The following is a 20,018-nucleotide window of genomic DNA, read 5'->3' as shown; positions in this document are numbered from 1 at the left end:
GGAGGTAGTTGCTCTTATCTCCTGCTCTGTAAGGGACTTCTGCGGACGCGTCTTCACTGAGAAAAAAATCGTGGCACATTTAGCCCAACTGGAGGCAAATCCTATTAAAGAGGAAGGCTAGAGGCGAGAAGGGAGTTGGTTAGGGGTTTTGCGTGATTTATCACGTTAAGGAAAAAAATGATTTAACCTGTTTGCTTTTGCGCAAAATACACAGTTCCCTGCGTTTGCAAGTTTTTTGCCTGAAGTTACCTAAAGCTAAAAAATACCCAGAAAGACTCCCGATTTTCCAAGTTGTGATGTTCATGATTGTGCCTCCTCACCGCTGTGAAATTAGGGCTCAGAAAGTGTTACGTTTTTATTACAGGAAAATCCAAACTTCCTGGTCAGGGTCAAATCCCCACCTCAAACTGGGAACTACAAATTCTTGTTGAGTGCTAGTGTGGAGTGAGATGCTTTTCTGTTTGGTGCAGTCACCAACATTATTTTGTGCAACATTCAGTTCATCTGGGCAAAATACAATTTATAAACTTTAATATTTTAATTGGGTTTAAAATTACTAAACTGAGAAAATCTTTGGTAATCGAAACCATAAGTTTGTGCTTAACTGTTACAGCATTGCTATTCTACGTTTTTATCAACAGAACCTCTAAAAGAATACCTTGCTGGAAGTATTTAAAAGACATGTAGATGTGGCGCTTAGGAATGTGGTTTAGTGGTGGATTTGGCAGTGTTTGGTTAACTGCTGGACTTGATGATCTCAGAGGTCTTTTCCAACCTAAATGATTCTATGATTCTATGAAGTACGCTCCCAAGTGCAAAGAAAGGAAATGGATCTGAAGCAGAATCATAAGATGATGGATCAAACTCTCTTGCTGTATAGAACCACCCAATTGTAGATCTCCTTTACAGTTCTGTCAAAATGCAAATAACTTTCAGATTTATATATCAACACCTGGAAATACATTCTTCCCTTACCTCCATCTGCTTTTTCCAGCCTGTTAGAATAAAACAGATCACAGACCAGCTAGGAAAAAAAAGTCTCATCCAAAAAGAATGAGAGGGGGACGGTTGGCTTTTAGCTAGGAAAATAGGTTAGCAATGGAATTTACTAGGGTGGCCCTGTAAATATGTCTGTATACTACCAGCAAATCCAGAATAAGGGCAAATCCGGGTTAGATTTGCCTTGGCTAATGTATATATGTGCTCTGTATCTGTTTGTCAGTGACATACATTTGTCCACACATGTATGTATATATGAATATGCTGGTATTTAATACATGTTCTTAAAAATGCTGTATATTTAAAAATAATAAACACTGTTTTATACCTTCTGCATTTTAGTTTCTTTTAGAACTTTATAAAATTAGAGCAAAGAAAAAAAAATTATCTTTTTACCATAACAAGACGCTGTAATTAGATGTTTGGACATATGACCCAATCCATCCTTCAAGCAAGCTGAGCTCTCCAGTGTTTTGGGGGACTACAGGCTTAAATCTTTCACAAAAAAAGGTAGCAGAGGCTCCTTCCCTCTAGCGCAACTATCCCCAGTCAAAGGGGATACATCCAGTGAGGTCCCTTTAGCGACTACTGGTTTTAGTCCAGACTTCTGCCATATCTTTAGCAGTAACCTGAAAGAATATAAAATAAATACCAACAACCAAATAAATAAATACCTCAGGTGACCAAATGTGAAATGCTAAGTGATGATGAAGGTAGGTTGATTAAAATTATCTTAAGATATGCTAGCCTCATTTGAACAACACATATCTTAATGCAGATGAACTCAAGGTTATGCAGGAATGGAGATTTTAGGGCACACCAAGTATGAAGGAGTACATTTTAGAGAGTAGTGGTACGATAAACTCGGGGCTGGGGGCAGTCACACTGCACAGCCGGCTAAAGATGAGTTTCCTCTGCTGCTGTGAAACCTAAAATAAATGAAAGCTATGAAGAAGAGCGCTACCCTTGCTAGCAGCAGGCCACGGGCTCATTGCCAACTTCACGAGGCCCCGGTCCTGGCCTGTGGGGCTTGTTAGCAACCTGTGGTGAGAACCTGCCCTGTGAACTGGAGCTTTGTGCCAGATGGCTATTATGAACTGGAGTTTCACATGGAATAATAGCAAAGGCCTTGAAAATATCATTGAAAACAGAGGACCCAACATCATAAACAGCTAACTGATGGCCAATTACTCCTTGAAAAAACCACAACATCGCGAGTTACGAAGATGACTGCTTTGAGCATAAGCAAAGGAAAGCAGCAGCTGAGCTAGAGAAAAACAGTGAAGCAGCAGGAGGAGGTTATTTGCTGAGACCTGAGAAAGTAATGCTGTTCAGTATCACAAGGTATGCGTATGGCTTAGGAGGTGGAGACCAAAGGCTGCTGGCTGTTCAGAAATCCTCTTATAAAAGGAAAAAATTCTGAATTTGGGGAAACTGTCATCATGGGGACCTGCAGTCATGACGTCTGTGTGTGATTGCCAGGGCTGCAAGCTGCCTGCTCCAGGGGCCCTGCCTCTCCCTGCCTGCTTGCCCCAGGATCCCTGTCTCCTCAGGGGCCTCTTGACCTGCCTGCTTATCAGGACCATGTACATCAGGATTGTGTACATGTGTTCCCCGCCCCCCCCCCCTCAAATTCTGTGTATTTTTCCTCTCTGACACTCTTAAAACACTTAAATAGAGCCTTACTGCATGTAAGCACAGCTGGGCTAATTATGATTCCTGGGTAGAAATGGTAGTTTAATAGATAAGGTTATAATGAAATATAATGGTTAGAAGCTGAAATGAAAAAAAAAAGATAACTGAAATCTGAGGTAACTGTGAAGCACTTTATCTAGGATGTGATAGGTTCACTGTCACACAAGTCTTTAAATCAAGACTGAGAGGCTTTCTATGGATATGTGTTAGCTCAGCTGTAAGTTATAGGCTCCATGCAAGCAACATTTACTGGTGTTCTCTCAGAATTCAGAGAAGTGTGGCTGGATTACCATAACAGCCCTTTGTGGTATTAAAGTTTATGACTTCATTAATCTGTTTTGTAGGAACTTGAACCTCCCATTGAAGTCAATGATAGCTGTAAGATGCTCTGTACTAAGCACAGTCTGTGTCTTACACACTATCAAAGTTGAAACTTTCAGAATTAAGGGGCACTTTTGAAATGTGGCTGAATACTGTCGAGTTAGTCACTGAAGCCAATGACTGAGGGTTACCTTTGATACCAGCTGACTCAGTGAATTAACCAGCTGCTGCGTTCTCTTTCTTGCATTTTTCTTTTCTGGGGAGGAAACCATGCATGGCTATTTAAAGTATTACACTTCAACATCCTTTCTAGTATCTTTCTCCCAGTGGTTTCACAGTGCTTAGTAAGCATGTTGAAAATCAGGAAGGTCATCTGTTCATTGGTATTTTATAAGTAAGTAGAGGCGGAACCCCTGGTACTTCTGTCACTCTAAAAATCTTCATTTTGTTTCTTCAGTTGCAAAACCGGTAATGTTGTGTACCAGACAGTTTTCATGACAGCAGTAAAGAATATCCAAATCTTACTCAACTAAATGATATAAAATATTGGTCAAGCAAAGAAGCTGTCTTACTACTTTTAGGTCAGTGTGTATCTCATTCCCCTTCATTATCTCCAAGATGTTTCTTGCTGAGCCATAGAGTGAATTATAGACTGGTTGTAGCCATACTCAAAACTCTTTTAACGTGGCTTTGTTGTTTCACTGAGGTTTTGTTGAGAGTTTTCTAATTTACATACTACATAACCAGTCAATCTGGGTCACTTGATCACAGATATTGAAGCAAAAGTGGCTAAACTTTCCTTTACTCTATGCCGTGAAGTTGGCTAGCACTAAGATTTGCAATTGTGCTACATGAATTAAGGAGTATACATAACCTTGCAATGAAGCCTCCACAGAACATGAAGATCAATATGGCACGTTCTATTAGGCTCCTCAAATCTCCTAGCATGGCATATGTACTACATATTTTTGTCTGAAAGTTCACTTGTATTGGTAAATGAACTAGCTGAGCTTTTCCTGTTGTTCATTTGTGTTTGCTGGAAACAGTGCTAACAGATTTTCACAGCAGGACATCTGCAGCTAATATTCCTCATCTGTGAAACTGTTTTCTAATAATTTTTCAACACAGATCTATCTGACAAGCGTCAGGACCTGATGCAATTCCAATCACTTAATAAAATCTGTAATGAGTCATATTTATCAGTTAAAATAGTTGGTTTTATTTCTGGATTTGACATTTTGGAGCTCACAAAAAGCAATGTATTTACTTTTTCTATTTGTAGCACCAGAAGGTGTAAAAAGAATCTCAGGTCTCTCTTAATTCAAACAGATTCAGGGTCACTCATTATTCACAGCTCTTACAAACGCTGGGATGCAGAGAAACTGTGGCTGTTACCTGGAGATGTCCTTGATTTCTATGAAGGCTGCTATTGGGAAATGTGTGTGTTAGTGCTAGCACAATTTTGGCAACCTCTGCATGTCTTGTGAGCTTTGCAGTGTTTTGCTTTCTTACATCTCAGCAGCTGGAATGGAGAGATTTCATGAAAACCCATGAGTCTGGATTTTTAAGCAGTTTTCTTCACTATATGACTGAGACATGTGACCTATGGTTGACAAGAGGTGACTTGAATGCATCCTAAATGCTCAGAAACAGTAAGCAAAAAGAAAAATCCCAGCTCCAGCTCTTCACATTGCTTTTCAGTAGAAAAATTGTAAAAAATTGGACACTTGGGATTTCCAGTACTTAAGTACAGTCAATGCATTCAGCAGAGACTGTCAGTCGGGTTTCACAGGGTTAGCACTGAATGTCATTACATTTTGCTGGTGTAGTCTTGGCAAGAATCTTCGCCAATAATCCATGCTCTGCTAAACCCCTTGAAGCTGCTGTCATTTTCACTATGCTCTTTATTTACTTTCTAGACTGTGGAGTTGCCAACTATAGCTTGTCTTATTGCTATAAAACAATGAAAGAGAGTGTCACATGTTAAGCAGACATTTTTTTGCCAGGTAATTTTCCCAGATCTCATGATAATGAAAGAGAAGAAAAGAGGGACCTTAGGTACACCTTAAACTGCTAAAAAATATAACTGAATAGTTACTGTAATCTCTCAGACTCTCAAAGTAGCATTCAATAGTGAGCATTCCAGCTAAAATTGCATTTTACTTGTACATAGACTTCAAGACAAATAAATGACTAAATATTTGAACTGTGATTCGTGCAATATAATTTCTTATACCAATAAAATACAATTACACCTTAGTCCAGACCATTGCTGTCCAGCATACAGACCACTGGTTAATTGTCTCCATCATTGTCACAACTCAACCAAAAATACTTGCCCATGTCAGACAAACTGCTGATGTACTTGGGGAGAGAACCTACACATGCATGCATGCATACTCAACAGCAATGGGGGGATTATAGGAGGGCTCAAGAGTAAACCTGCTGGGTGACAATCCTGAGTAAATCCTGCTGGGTGGTCTGTGAACAGTTTTAAATCCCACCTAGTGTACAGACCCACACACGTTTAGATCTGTAAGTAGGACCTTCATCTACAATACCATGCAAAGAACTTGTAGCTAGGAGTAAGTTTTTTGCCCTACTAATTTAATGTTTGAGCACAAAATGAGGAAGCCACCAAAACAGATCCTTAATTAGCTATGATACCAGAAGCAGCTTTAGTATGGACATGGCAGATAGTACGATTACCAGAAAATTTTTATTCTCAGATTCATTTTTTTCCAAGTTGCTTGTCAGCATGCAAGGTTCCATCAGCAGCCCTGGCACTGCTCCATTGGGTATGACTGGTCCCACAGGCTGGTGGAGCACGGTCTGGCCAGGGATGAAGCACCAAGCTAGACCCATCCTCTAATCCCAACGTGGGGCTGCTGTTACCCTTCATGGGGCTGAGTACTGGAGCCCACCCCTAGTGCTGTTATCTGTTGGGTACCCAGGGAGGGAAGAAAGGAACCTGCCTAACCTAAGTGCCCCAAGGACAAGGAAAAGACAAGCAGAAGATTCAGAAAAGGAGTCTGGAGACCCAGACATGGGGAAGGGAAAGGGAAAACTCTGACTGAGAGCTGTGAAAGGAACATTGGCCTAGAGAGATGATGGTTGGAGAGAGATCATGGCTGTGACAAAGGGAAGGAAAGCCTGGAGCTAGCACAGAAAATGGAATAGGGAATTGGAGAAGGTGTGTTTGACAAAGGGAGGGGAATGTGTGGGACAGACTTTTTAATAGGGCCTGTAGTGATAGGACAAGGGGTAATGGTTTTAAACTGAAAGATGGTAGATTTAGATTGGACATAAGGAAGAAATTTTTTATGATGAGGGTGGTGAAACACAGGAACAGGTTGGTCAGAGAGGTGGTAGTAGATGCCCCATCCCTGGAAACATTCAAGGTCAGGTTGGACTGGGCTCTGAGCAACCTGATCTAGTTGAAGATGTCCCTGGTCTTTGAGGGGGGTTGGACTAGATGACCTTTAAAGGTCCCTTCCAACACGAACTATTCTATGATTCTATGAATTTTAAAATAGGGGATGAACAATGGGACCAGGACTAGTCAGAGAAGGAGACAGAGAATCACTGATCCCTGTCACAGATAGGTGGAGTTGGGAGATAACTCTGGCAAGAAGTAAGGCTGCAAGAGATAATTGGGATAAGCTGAGTGAGAAGCAAGAGAGAATCAAGGAATCGTGCATGTGGAGGACAAAAGCAAGAGGTAAAACAGGGTAAGGACCTGGAGTGGAAAAACATGAGTACTGGGGCAAGGAAATGGTTAAAAGAGATTAACAAAACAGATGGACGAACTCCAAAACTCTGTAGTGCAATCCCAAAATGAGTGGGCAGCACAAATATTTTGATTGACATGCAGAGACATTGCTGCACACGCTCCAAAGAAAACTATCGCACTATGTTCAACATTTACAAACAAAGAGCTGATTAAGTAGTTGATGAGTTTGGCAACAGACTTTTGTTTGCTCTTGCAGCATGTTGGAGTGAACACCCTCTACATGGAATGAATTATGACTGTGTTGTGGAGAAGGATGAGATGGAGTAAGCCAACAAATGATTAGACAACGAGCACAATTGAATTATTTGAAAAGGTGCAGAACATGGAGGATAGAGCGCTTGGTAAATGAAGAGAGTAGGTCAAAGGACTCATAAAGCTGTACATTATAACGATGGGGCTGAAAGTACAAAAGCACTACTTCAAATGTTTCAAGCCAGTGTCAGTACTTAACATCAGCCATCTTTCAGTACTTCTCTCAAACTGCTTCATGAATTTTTATCTCTAGATTCATAGAACCTATTAATAAGCACCTGCCAGAGCTCTTATACCTTTGCAGTCTATCATGCAGGAGAAAAAAGAAAATCCAGCAGTTTCTTCAAAACCAAAGCAATAAATAAAAAAGCTGATGTGTATTTCCATTCATCTTACTAAACATTTCACAAAAATCCTTTTCCATACTTATAAGAAAGTGATACTTACAGAAACAAATGACATTATTCCTGGGGCTTGGGGGTTTTTTTTGGAGGAGGAAAGCTGCTTTTAGGGTTTGAATCTGTGGCAGAACTGAATTTTCCCTTTCCTTGGAAATCCTAAATCAGTGCCTTTGAACTCCAAACTCTTCAGCTTCCAATGGCATGCTCTCAAAAATATGTTGGAGAGTTGTATTCATTCTTACTCTGTCATCTGTTCTAGTAACGTGCCCAGAGATGATGCCATGTCTGATCACTGTTAGATGCTAAGGACATATTGGAAAACATAGATATAAATTTCTTACAGAAGGTGGTTGGGGTTTTTTGTGATCTGTAATAGATAGCATACTAGAGACCTCAAATGGTTATTGCAGGTCATCTGGGAGGGGTTGTGGGAGGAAGGCAGAGCTGGAATTGTAATAGCTGCCTGCGGGAAATTAAGGAAGTGGAAGTTATCCATACTGCTATATGCACATTAAATAGGAGCATGATGCAAGGTCTTCCAGCTCCGCAGGGAGAGAGCAATATATTATAACCTGAGTAACCTGATAGCAAGATCACAAGAAAATTGTGTCATTGGCTCCCAAAGCTGATGCAAATCAAAACAGCTTTTGCAAAGATAGACTAGAGCAACTAAGTCTCTTCCCCCACCCCGATAAAAAGATCACAGGAATCATGGTTTGTGCATAATATGCTGAGTAACAATGTGCAAAGACTCCATATTTATTAGCTCTTCATTAGGAGAACTAACTATAAAGATGCTGCAATGGCATTAAGTACACTCATTTCATTGCACCTTTTTCAATTGTATGGATCTCAAAACTTGTTTGTAGTACTGGTAAAGGGATTTTTTCCATTCAGTTGTTACCTTAATTGCACCATTTTGCATTCTTTCTCCTTGTTATACGTCCTGCATCTTTTCCTGACAATCTTAAGTTGGTCAGTTGATAAGTAGCTCCTGCTCTGTTTTGACCTTTCCCAGGAGGATATTGGATTTTGTATCAAAAAGCTGTAAATTATTATTCTGCTGAAAATCACTCTACTATTGGCATGCTTCTCACATCTTTTCCATCAATGGGAAAATAATGTATGTTTCCACTTTTCCAGTTTCAACCTGTACTGATAAGATCTAAATACAGACAAAAAAAATTATTTCTGTTATTTTTATTCTTATAGCAGGAAATTCAGCTTTCTACTAGCTGGAGTCCCTCCAGACTTCTAATTTGTCTGGTTTCTCATTGCTACTATGTTTTGCAGTTAATTACAGTTTCCTCTTTATTGGTGGCTGTGATTAGGCTAGCTGTTGCCACCCTTGCATCACATGCTGAGACACACAATAGGACTCCGTATCTGTAAAACTAAATTATTTCTTTATGAAAAGAACCAAATAAAGAGGTTCCGCAGGTGCAGCCAATATTTAGATGCAAACATGCAAACAGTTTAATTTCTGGGTATCTACAGAAAACTTATCCCCCCTCGACTTCTTATCTTTCCCATCCGCTTATGTGGAGGGTTTCGAAGACACAGAAGTCTTGCAGAACCCCAAGCCATAGCAGAGCCAAGCTCCAGGCACCTGATGGTCTTTAAGAATTTAATTCAATTGGATTTCCAACATCTGCGCATTCCTTCTGCAGCAACATCTCTTTTGGCAGCTCCCAGTAGTAAAGCTTGTCTTGGAGACGGGCCATCACCAGCACTCTCACTCCCCCAGTCTGATTTCAAATGTTTACTTCCAAAGTGCTGGTGATTCAAAGATCGCCAGTTGAATATGACTAGTCTCAATCGCATTTGAGTACTATGTTAACAAACGCAGTTAAGTTTAAAAAGCAGCACCATGCCACTTCAATCCACACGAACCATATTTATGTGGAACAGTCTTTGCAATACCATTTGCAATGTCGTCATGAATCTACTAAGCATTGGATCATCAGCAAGGCAGCTACTTATCTGAAATAGAGATTGATGTTCACATAGAAATAGCTAGAGTAACAGGCCTTGTTACTCTTTTTTATTCTACTAGACAAATCATGAACTTTGTTAATCGCTTCATCCACTCCTGAAATGGAGCAACACTTTAATGAACGTGTTGCATGAAACAAGTTCTGGCTGAAAGTGAAGAAGGCTGCTCATTGGGACTGAAATGGCAATTCAGGTCAGACAATTAATTATCCAAACTGGAGTTTGACCAAGATGCTGCTATTCTTGTGATACGTGTCATGGGATAGCTCATGATCAAAATCTGTTGTAACCTTGACTTCAATTTTAAGCTCCCTTCTTTATACTTAGTCTCCACCTGGTACCAGGAGGGTACAAGCAGCTCTGTTCTTCCTCAGAGCAAAGGGTGTCATCTACTGAAGCACTAGAAGTAACTTTAGATCTTTACCTATTTTTCTTGGATGTATCTTATCTAGGTATTAACTAAGGCTGATATTGCTTGGTTTCATGACCAAAGACTCAGAGGTGTTTCTGGCTAAAATGTAACTCCAATTGAAACTGAAAAAAATGCTCAAATGAAAGTGTAAGACAACTTTTCCTTGTTGTTCCCCCCCAAACCCCCACCCTCAGAATTAAAAATCAGAGATCAAATTAAAATTGTATATGATGCCAACATTTAGAAGTGTCTACAGATTTAGAGGTATCTAATTATGTCTGTAATATACATTCAAGAATAGAAAAGAAAGTAGAAAAAAGGAATTAAAAGTTGTTCAAAAGCTACTAGTATGATACCATTTGACTGACATTAGTAAACAAATGGAATGATTTTACAGAAGGAAGGGATCTAGATACAGGTATTTATTGAATTGCAGCTTCTGACAAATAATAAAGGAAGGAATCTTGAGTGTATGTAATGTGATTAGGAAGAGATGAATATATTAAATTAAGATTTTTGAATGCAGCTGATGTCTTCAAGATGACCAAGAAAGTGCTTAGAAGTTATGGTAATACACTGATACGGAGCTGGGCTGGAAAGGAATTTAAAACCCATAAACAATTTTCCTGCCAATCAAGATTACATTTCTCAATGTGAACTGCTTCTGAACTGAGACTGAAAATTCCTCTATTATTCTAAAAATAAGGTTAACTAGAAATAGCACCAAGACTGTAAAAGAAATGACAGATGTGCAATCAGGAAAAGATGATAACAAGAATAAGCTTTACAAGAATCACAGTTCCAGTTAGGAATAACAGAAGAGGTCTCCCTTTGTGTAAATGACATCTTTACCATGATAATTTCTGTCTGTCACAATCTACTGTAGTAAAATTAATGCAATCCAGTAAATTGCAGCTTTGTAACTGCAGCCTCCATAGATATATTTGCATGAGCGCTCTGTAGTGACAGGAATAGAATATATGGCATAAAAAGTTACCAAAAATAGACTTGTCGAGTCACTGGCCAAATGCTACCCATTGCTTTTGGGAACAGAGGGTGGCAAGAAGCAGAGGCTGTCAGTGCAGTGAGTGTGACCGTTCCTGCTGCTCTGGTGGGCTGCTCTCCTGCCTTCACAGCCCTGCAGGTGGGAAGGAGTGGGTTGGAAGAACAACCGCTTTCTGCAACATTAGCTGCTGTCAACCTCCTAAGTCATCATCAAATCACGTAATGTTCTTTGTCTGTGCTTTGCCAGTGGGAGGGTGACTTATCACAGAACCGTAACGGGATGAGCAGTGTTGACGGGACTAGAGATAAAATTCTTCTGCACAGAAGAGGTTCATATTTAATTCCTGTGCTCTGTAGACCTACTATCTGATTTCTGCTGTATGGACAGGAATCGGCCCTTTCCCAAGTACAGATATATATGAAATTGTATGACGTTCCCATTTTCATGGTGCTTGTATACTTTTGCAGGTGAATAAATTAAACATCCCAACATACTAAGAGTTCCAGATGCTATCATACGGTTGTGCATATCAATGCCAAGTTACAATCCTATCTTCAGTCAGAAGTCTGCACTAGGTTGTGGCATGGCACAAAGGACAGAAGTGAGAAGTGTTTTCAAAAGTCTTGCACATCTGTCAAAATATGCTCTCAAATACTGTCCTGGATACTGTATCATCATTATGATATTAGATTATGTTGCATTACTTTATCTGAAACCGGATATGCAAACCTATAGTTAGTTATTTTTATAACTGGTGCTAATTATTATATCCTGCATTTCGTACTGTACACAGTAATGTAATTATATTTCTCAGACTATGTACAGTATAAAATTTTATCTTGTCATAGACTTGATTTTCCAGCACGGGATACCTCTGCCAATGAAAATCATGAGAGGATTTTGTGTACACTGTATATGCTGGTCCTATGCAACTTTCTGTATTACAGTTTTAAAAAATAAGCCAGGTGTTGTGTTATCTTACTGTGCCTCTCTCTAATGTAGCGGATCTGGGAAAACGTAAGAATAAGCATTTTCCTTCTATTTTTATTCAATATGCTTGCCAAGTAGCAGCAGAGAAATTAATGTATTTCAGTAACACAGGAAAAGAGACATTAATACAAAGGCACAGAAAACAATCTCAGAAAGCTTTAGTTGCAATTTACCACCTTCTTCCTAGCATGGCCATATTCAGTATCTGACATCTCTAGAAATTCAGATATTTTACCAGTTAGCCATAGACCATAGCCAGATCCTTCAAAAATGATTTGAACTGACAAAAATTATGCAAACTTGTTAAGGCAGGTTTGTATTGTTCTCTTTTACTGTTTTAGTATCAAAACCGGCAGTAGATGGGCTTTTCATTGTTTTCAGCCATTCTTGAGTAAGATTTTACCATCCAAAGGTTTAGGCATATAATACAACTTTAATTTCTGTCTGCTTAGATTATTATACTCTTCCCATAGCATCTGAAAACTGTGCTTAGGCCATGGTGGGGCAGGGAGCAAGGCCATGTGTGAGACAAATGATCCCAAGCTTCTGTTTCCTCTTCCTTCGGCCATTAGGAAGAAACTTGGTTTAGTAAACAGCCCTTTGACTGGACTTGAGAAAAAATGTATCCCATTTCTTACACTACGAGTGAGATGTTACGTGCATTTGGATAACCCATATTATGCCTGAATTTATTTTATTTTTATTTTTTTTTATCTTTTAAATGGTCAGGGTATTCCTCTGTGTCTGTGAACAGCTCCTACCACAACGGATTTAGGCTTGCAGTCTCTAAGCATTATTATGAAAATAAAAATAGTAGACAGATAAAAGGTCATTATTGGAGGTTATTTGCTCTTAAATGTAACACATAAATTTACAAGGTTACCTGAAAAAAGTCTGCAGAACACAGACTCCCTAAGATATTTTTTGCACTTACTACTTATTAAAGAGGCAAGATTAGCAGAGTTGTAGTTGTTTATAGTATTGATACACAAATACTGTTGCACTTGACAATGACCTTCAACATTTGCAGTGGTTTGTCTCATTCTAAACTGATTTGATTCTTTCTCTTACCTAGGGAAAATAAAAAAATAAAATAACCATTGAGGATGATATTTTCAAAATGAAGAAAAAAAAAAGCTTGAGCATTACCAAGCTTCTCAAAAGATCACACTAAGCATGGGAAATTAATAAAAATAGGAGAATATATGTTATACCCTGTTCATTTTACTTCTCTACTTAATGTAAGCCTTGTTAGTAACTGATGTGCTGTCTTGCTCAGCCCTCATTTATTTGGTACAGAAGTTTATATGAAACAACCCAACTTTGGGGCAGGACGGAGAGGCACGTGTGTGGTTCAATTCTGTGACACAGATGAAGATACCTTGAGAAACCTTCTGTAAGGATGTTCTCAGAGGTATAGTTGGTTCATTTGCCTGTGCCATTTTCAAAGCTGTGTAGTAGCATGTTTTCAGTTTACCTGCACTTATGGAGGCATTTTTCATAGAGGCATGTGGTTGGATCCATAGTCTGTATTATTCAGCCTTTACTGTTGGGAACCTGCGAGATGCTTTGGGAGCACGGAGAGGTACCGCAGTACACAAGTGAGGCATACACAGTGTGCGCTGTGACTCACTGGTCAAAGGAGCCCAGGGGCAACGAGGCCAAGTGTAGAAAACCACCGTGATGTGTCATGCACCATGGCTTGTGCTATGGCACTGAACCGAAGTAGTGACGTATCTTCTGGGTGGTTCAGTCACAAGCAGGGCTGCTCAGGGCAGAGCATCCTACCCACTGGTCAAGGCAGGATTTTTACAGAAGGAAAACTGCACAGCAGTGTAATGAAACACATATCATAAGGCATTTGTGTCCAGAGGAAAAAAAAGCAGGAAGAAAGCAGCAAGGTCTCACTGCCTAAATTGTCTTCATCTTGGCATTATTTGACATTTGAATTCTTTCCTTTACAGCCCAAGTACCATCCAAAGAAGGTTTGTTACCAGCCAAGTGCATCGCCTTGTTTCCCAGTACACCTCTTGGTACCCTCTGTTGTTACTAGCTGGGTCCATCCAAATTCACGTGGATACTACAGACAATGCTAGCAGATCTACACATCAGGCTGCAACGTTTGAGTTCGAAAGTCCTGTAGACCTTTTGCTACCTTAAATGCATGGACTCAAAATACTGAAAACAGAGGCAGATAACTGAACTATTACCTATTTTCTGCTATTTAGACTGTTTAGCAGCTCCAGGTGACTATAGGGTTTAAAGGACTCTGACATGTCAAGGCACAGGGGCTGGAGGAATGCTTTTTTTTTTTTTTAAATCCCAAATGGGTACTTATTTAGATGACAATCATATTTCCAAGAATAGGTCAGCATGCTGGGATGCTTAATAACGATAATTCTCAGCTGTATGTGCAGGCTTGAGCTGTCAGACTGAGTTGTGACATAGCTTTCCCTGCGGGCCCCTGGGAGTGATCATAAGGTTTTCAGTCTTCTTCTGAGGCACAGAACAGCAGTTCAGTGGAGAAGGAGGTCCCACGTAGATAATTTGCTGTAATTGCAGTGGGATGGACTGGCATTGGTGAAACTCAGTGCTGCCTAATTGGCAGCTTTAACATGATATGAAATCTTTTCTGTCTTTCCCCAAACAAGAAAATGATAAAGAACCTGGTTGCGAATGCCAGTTCCTGCATTAGGACTCCAAAAGGAAGCCTATGGCTCCTACTTGTTGAAAATGGGGCACGTGATAGCAAGATCATGGGCTTAAGATGAGCTGGAGATATATCCTGACTAGTAATATTAATGATCTGCTTTTGACCTGCCAAGGTCAGCCTCACAGACCTCATTGAGATGAAGGATTTGGGGGCACAAAACACCTTGAGCCCTAAAAATCCTCACAGAAAAAAGCTTTTAAGTATTGATTTGAGCTTGAGAAAGTTCTTTTTAGGCTGACTGAAAACTGAAACCTCAATCTAATTTATACCAAAAAAGCATCTTCCAAATCAGTTACCACATTTTCCAAGGGAAGAGCAGTTTGACATGGCATGACTGCATTTCTTGTGTGATGAAGGCAGTTGGTGTAACACAACCAGCTGCCTTGTAGCATATTATTCCTTATGTGGTAACATCAGAGCTCACTCAAATTCAGAGTTTATTTCTGCAGGAAATAACGTTCAAAACCACAATTTTGTCCCAAATGAGAAAGAACGAACAATATTTCAAAATTTGCTTCAAAATAGAAACATTTTTTCTTGTTTGGAAACATTAAAATAATCTATGAAAACATTGTGTTTTGCCATCACAATATTACCATAGCTTATTAATTCCATATTACAGTTATTAAAGTAAAAATGAATCATTTAAATCTTACAGAAATAAAATACATCAGCCTCCATTTAATTTAATGTTTTGATTATTTCTCATAGACTTTCAAATACATCAGTCTGGTTTTGCAGAACAGTTTGATTTCCTAGATGAAAAATTTTTTGGGTGGAAAACAGCTCCCACAGAAAATTTTCAGCATGATACAGAAAATACTGTTTCATTTTATATAACGTATTATTAACGAAGGAGTATGACCAGCTCGTGAACTCGCAGGCCACAATCTCATCTTTACCCAGTTCTTACGAAAACATCTGCACGCCTTCCACGTAACGCGTTGGAGGAAGTGGCTTGGGTTTGGGCAACCGCGCCGTGGGGATGCCGGCTGGCACTTGGCAGTCACGTCTGCTTGGGTACAAAGTAACTGCTTATCTTCTGGTATTACCACAGCCTGGCAATCTCTGGCCTATGGACAATGGAAGGACACGACACACGGGTGACAAACATCTGTCTTATCTCAACACAGGCTAAAAAATTCATCAGGGAAGGCTATTTTCCCTCTTTGCCAGAGACTTCCAGATGGTGCCTGAGCGGGCTGCCTTAGCAGAAGGAAATTAAGTCCTTGTGTCCTCAGAGAGCTCAGTGACACTAGGGGAGAGTTTTCTCGGTTGAGCAGCAGATTTGATAACGTGTAGGTTTCTCTCCTGACGTTTAGAGGTCCCTTAAAGGTTACCGCCATTTTCACACCCCAGTGGGTACCGCCTCAGCGGAGTCCCTCACTGCCCATCTGCATCCTCAGACTCCTGGAAAAGGCGAGCGGTAGCACTTAAACCACTGACAGCACTTCCCGGGTATTGACATTTACAACCACAGCGTTTCAGAAAAAAAAACCCCACGGAAAAAAACCCCAAAACCCCAAATCAACACCACTTTTTTTGGGGGGAAAAATTTATTCAAAAAAGAAGGCTGTTAACGTTTCTCCTCCAGACACCTTCCTGCAGAACCTGCCCTCGATTTACTGCTCCCGGCTACGGCCAGCGCTGACGTGCCGGGGGTCTTCCCGGTCTTATTTTTTGGGTCTCCCCCCGCTGGGGCCTCGCCGGGGGAGGCGGGAGCCCGCGGACCCTCCTGCGGCGGCACTGCGGCTGCCGGCAGGCTGCGGGGAGGCTCCCCGGCCCGGCAGGCCCCGGCCCGCCGCAGAGGAACGGCCCGACCCGGCCCGGCGCGGCACTCCGCGCTCCGCTCCGCCGGAGGAAGCCCGGCCCTCCCCGGCCTGCCCCGCTCATTAGCCCGTGACGGGGGGACGGAGGGAGGCAGGCCCGGCCGGCCCAGCCCCCGCCCCGCCGTCCCTCCTCCCCGCCCCGCTCCCATTCATTCCCAGCCCCTTCCTCTGCGCTCCTTTCCCTTCCCCGGCGCTGCCGGCCCGGCCGCCTCCCCGCCCTCCCTCCCCGAGAGCCCGGCAGCGGGAAGGGCCCTTCGCGCCGCAGCCATGGCCGCCGAGGGGGTGGACGAGCGCTCCCCGCTGCTCTCCGCGCCCGGCTCCGGCAACGTCACCCCCACCGCGCCGCCCTACCTGCCGGACAGCAGCCCCCGAGGTAAGCCGCCCGCCGCCGCCGAGCCGCCGCCCCCGGAGCTGTGCCGGGCCGGGGAGCGTGGGGGGGACACACACGGGCGGCCGCGGGGCTGGCGGCGGGGCGGGGCGGGCAGGCCCCGAGGGGCTCGGCGCGGCCCTCGGGGCGGGGGGGAGCGGGCCCCTGCGCCCCCGGCTCGGGGACGGGGACGGGACGCGGCGCCTCCGCCCGGTCGCGGGGGCTGCCCCCGCCTTTGTCGGCGGGCGAAGGTACCGCCGCGGCGGGGCCGGGGGCGACGGCGGGGCCGGGCCGGGAGCCGCCGGCGGGGGGGGGGAGCCCTGGCCCTGCCCCGGCGGCGGAGGACGAGCTGGGGCACAACAGGTAACGCCGCGGAGGGCCGGGTAGGCCGTGCTCCGCGCCGCGCTCCGGCGTGAACTCTTCGGAAGGGGGGGGGGATAAAAAAATTAAATAATCGTTTGCAGTGGCAGAACGAGCCCGAACCGGTCTGCTTATTGTAACTCGCTCGCATGTCGGAGCTTGCGAGGTAATTGTTGGACTTCGGTTCCCCCACTAATTAGGAGGAGGATTAAGTAGAAGGTCCTTCGCTGTGCACAGCTGAACTCGGCGCAGCGAGCTGCAGGCAGGCAGGCAGCTCGGAGAGGTGTAAGGCGGGCGCCTGGAAGCAGAACGCAGTGCGCCCATCGCCGGGCCGGCTCCGGGGCCGGCCGGGGGGCGTTCGGCAGGAGGTGCCCGCTGGTCCGCCCCGGCCCCGGCCCCAGCCCCAGCCCCAGCCCCAGCCCCTGCTCTGGCAGCCAGGTTTAAATGACGAGGGGGCTCTGTGCAGTGCGGTAGTTGAAGTCCAAAACCACTAGGCTGTCCTTGCAAACGCGTTTCAAGGCCATAGCTGGTTTTGGCTTTGTTTTTGAAGCGAGTCAGATACTGTGGTTACAAATCCGGAATTGTGGCTTAACAATGCGGTGTTAACTTTCCTGCGCAGATTTAGGAAAATTATCTTGTTGATCAATACGGAATATTTAGTAAGCAGGTGAAAAAATTTTACTTGGAAAATATAAATCAGGAGGTTTACAAAATACCTGAATAGATTCCACCCCCCCACCCCTCCAGTTAAACGTTTTAGAGCAGAAAGCGAGGGGGGAGAAAGCTGAAGGAATCAAGACTAAATGAGATTAGTGCAGCTTTGCTAGCAGTAGCCTTTAAAATGTAAGATTACAGTCCTGATCTCACTGGCTCCAGTGTGTTGGCCCTTTCTTAAGGGTTTTTATGTAATTGTATAGATTTATGACATATGTCATAATAACTAGAGTGCTGTGAGTGAGCATCTGTCTGTTTTGAATAATATTGAACCTTGTGGAAACCTAGTCCTCTTTGCCTTGATAGGAAAATGTATTTCAGTTAGTGCTGTAGCTGGTGTTGATTCTTTACTTTCATTTGAATTGCACGAATCAGTATTGGCCTGTAGAACAGCAGAGGTTAGGTTTTGGGTTTGATGGTTTGGTTTTTTTTTTTTTCAGTCAAATTGTGTAGGATTGGTATCATCCCTTAAGTTTTGTATTTAAAAAAAAAATCCAGAGATCCACCTTAGTTTAAATTCTGGTATTCAATGTTTTTATTCTTAGTAGTCCTTATCCTGTAACTATTACTTTTGCCTATACTTCAATCTGTTTTTAAGAAGGTCTTTATAGACTTAAAGTAATGAAAATGCATTAGAACAGTGACTCTTGCTTGAACTCAGAGTAAGACTCATGACTTGGAAACAAGTTGGACCCCAAATGCTCCTTTCAGTCAGTAGCTGTGTCCTGCCGCGCCTTCAGTCCATGCCTGTAACTCGTGTTAACTAGCTTGGCACTGGTGGTGGGGTATGGTGCCTGAGATAAGTGGCTTGTTCCCAAAAATGAGGTGGGACCATAGAGCCGTCTTAAATGTCAAACATTTCTTCAGAAGTTGAAGATCTCTTGTTTGATCAGTCCACGAGCAAGCATGCTAGGTAGCACTTAAAACTGCTCTACAAAACTTATAAAAAGATATCTGCAGAACAAAATTTTGCAGAGCTGTGACATAGACCCTGTAGCTGTAGTTTCCTTACTCTGTCAGTTATCCTTAGCAAAAGGATCTATGCAAGGTAAACTGCCTTTTCAGTCTTTATCCCTCTCCCCAGTGCAAATCTAGACATAGAGGGAAGAAGCATTCTCATGGGGCGATGGGGTTTGCTTCCAAACCCCTTTCTGCAGAGCTTCCTTGCTTAACATCACCTGACTGGTATGGAGTGGCAGAGGAAGGAGGAAGAAGTCCTTTGCCCTCCAAACTGCCACCTGAATGTACAATAATAGCTTTATCCCTGTAATTATCTGTGGTGCCCAATATGTCATCCTGAGCTTTAAATTAGAGAGGCCATGGTTTGAAAGTAGCCTCCTCTTCTCTTGTTGGGCTGCAGCTGAGACCCAGCTGACCCTTTTCAGTGTAAACTGGTGGGTGGTTGATTCCTGGTAATGGCTCAGTGTTTGTTCCTAAGGATGGTAGTAAGCAAGAAAAATCTTTTCAATGTGGATGCAGGGCACAGTATTTAAGAAACTTTTCACATAGACAGAGGGTGGGACCATCAGCTCTGCTCCCTGTAGTAGGGCTATTCAGTGCTTTTTTTCTTTTTTCTTTTTTTTTTTTTTCTCTCCAGGCTTTCTCAGGTCTTAACTACCTGTCTCTGACAGATCACCAATTCTTTTTCCCTTACCCACCCCTTCCCAGGTCAGGATAAAGATTTTTTTTTTTAATTCTTATATTTTTTTGTAATCAAATAAACAAAACAAATCCCAAAACAAACTCATTTCTGTTTGACCCAGGTAAGCTGCAAGTGGTTCCCTGTGGTTTCTGCCCTTTGAATACCAAGGGAGGAAAGTGCACAAGCATGACAAGGAATTTCTAAGGTTGAATATGTAATATCTTCACTGCATCTCTATCCTGTGGGGCTGAGGAGGGAATCGTAGGTTAGAGTCAGATATACTGCATGGTAGGCACTCTGGTAATTTTGCTGAACTAACTACTGTTGGATTTTTTTTTTTTTTTTTTTAAAGAAAAACTGATAATATAGCTGTAAACCAGTATGTCAGCAGCAGGAGATTCAGTGTCTCATTTAATGTGTCCTGAAACCTCTGGTGTGTACATGAAACTTGCCTACCATCCAGTCACATGCAACATGATGGACCTTTATGAACTGGTTTTAGATGTTGTAGTTAGCCTGAAATTCAAGC

General features: G+C 42.5%; 1 protein-coding gene across 4 annotated transcripts in view; it reads left to right on the top strand.

Moving 5' to 3' along the window:
* The first annotated feature begins 16,603 nt into the window (after positions 1 to 16,603).
* PIP4P2 (phosphatidylinositol-4,5-bisphosphate 4-phosphatase 2) overlaps positions 16,604 to 20,018 on the top strand; it is a 57,597-nt gene continuing 54,182 nt past the window's right edge. The window contains exon 1 of one of the 4 annotated variants that reach the window (XM_075023576.1): positions 16,604 to 16,779. In XM_075023576.1, the coding sequence (XP_074879677.1) occupies positions 16,674 to 16,779 (106 nt within the window). In that variant the 5' untranslated portion in view covers positions 16,604 to 16,673. The remainder of the gene's footprint in view (positions 16,780 to 20,018) is intronic. The other 3 variants (XM_075023574.1, XM_075023573.1, XM_075023575.1) reach the window with 3 other exon arrangements.

The sequence above is a fragment of the Buteo buteo genome, chromosome 3 (genome assembly GCF_964188355.1).
Source record: "Buteo buteo chromosome 3, bButBut1.hap1.1, whole genome shotgun sequence".
Classification (NCBI taxonomy): Eukaryota; Metazoa; Chordata; class Aves; order Accipitriformes; family Accipitridae; genus Buteo; species Buteo buteo.
This window is presented reverse-complemented; position numbering and strand designations above follow the sequence as displayed.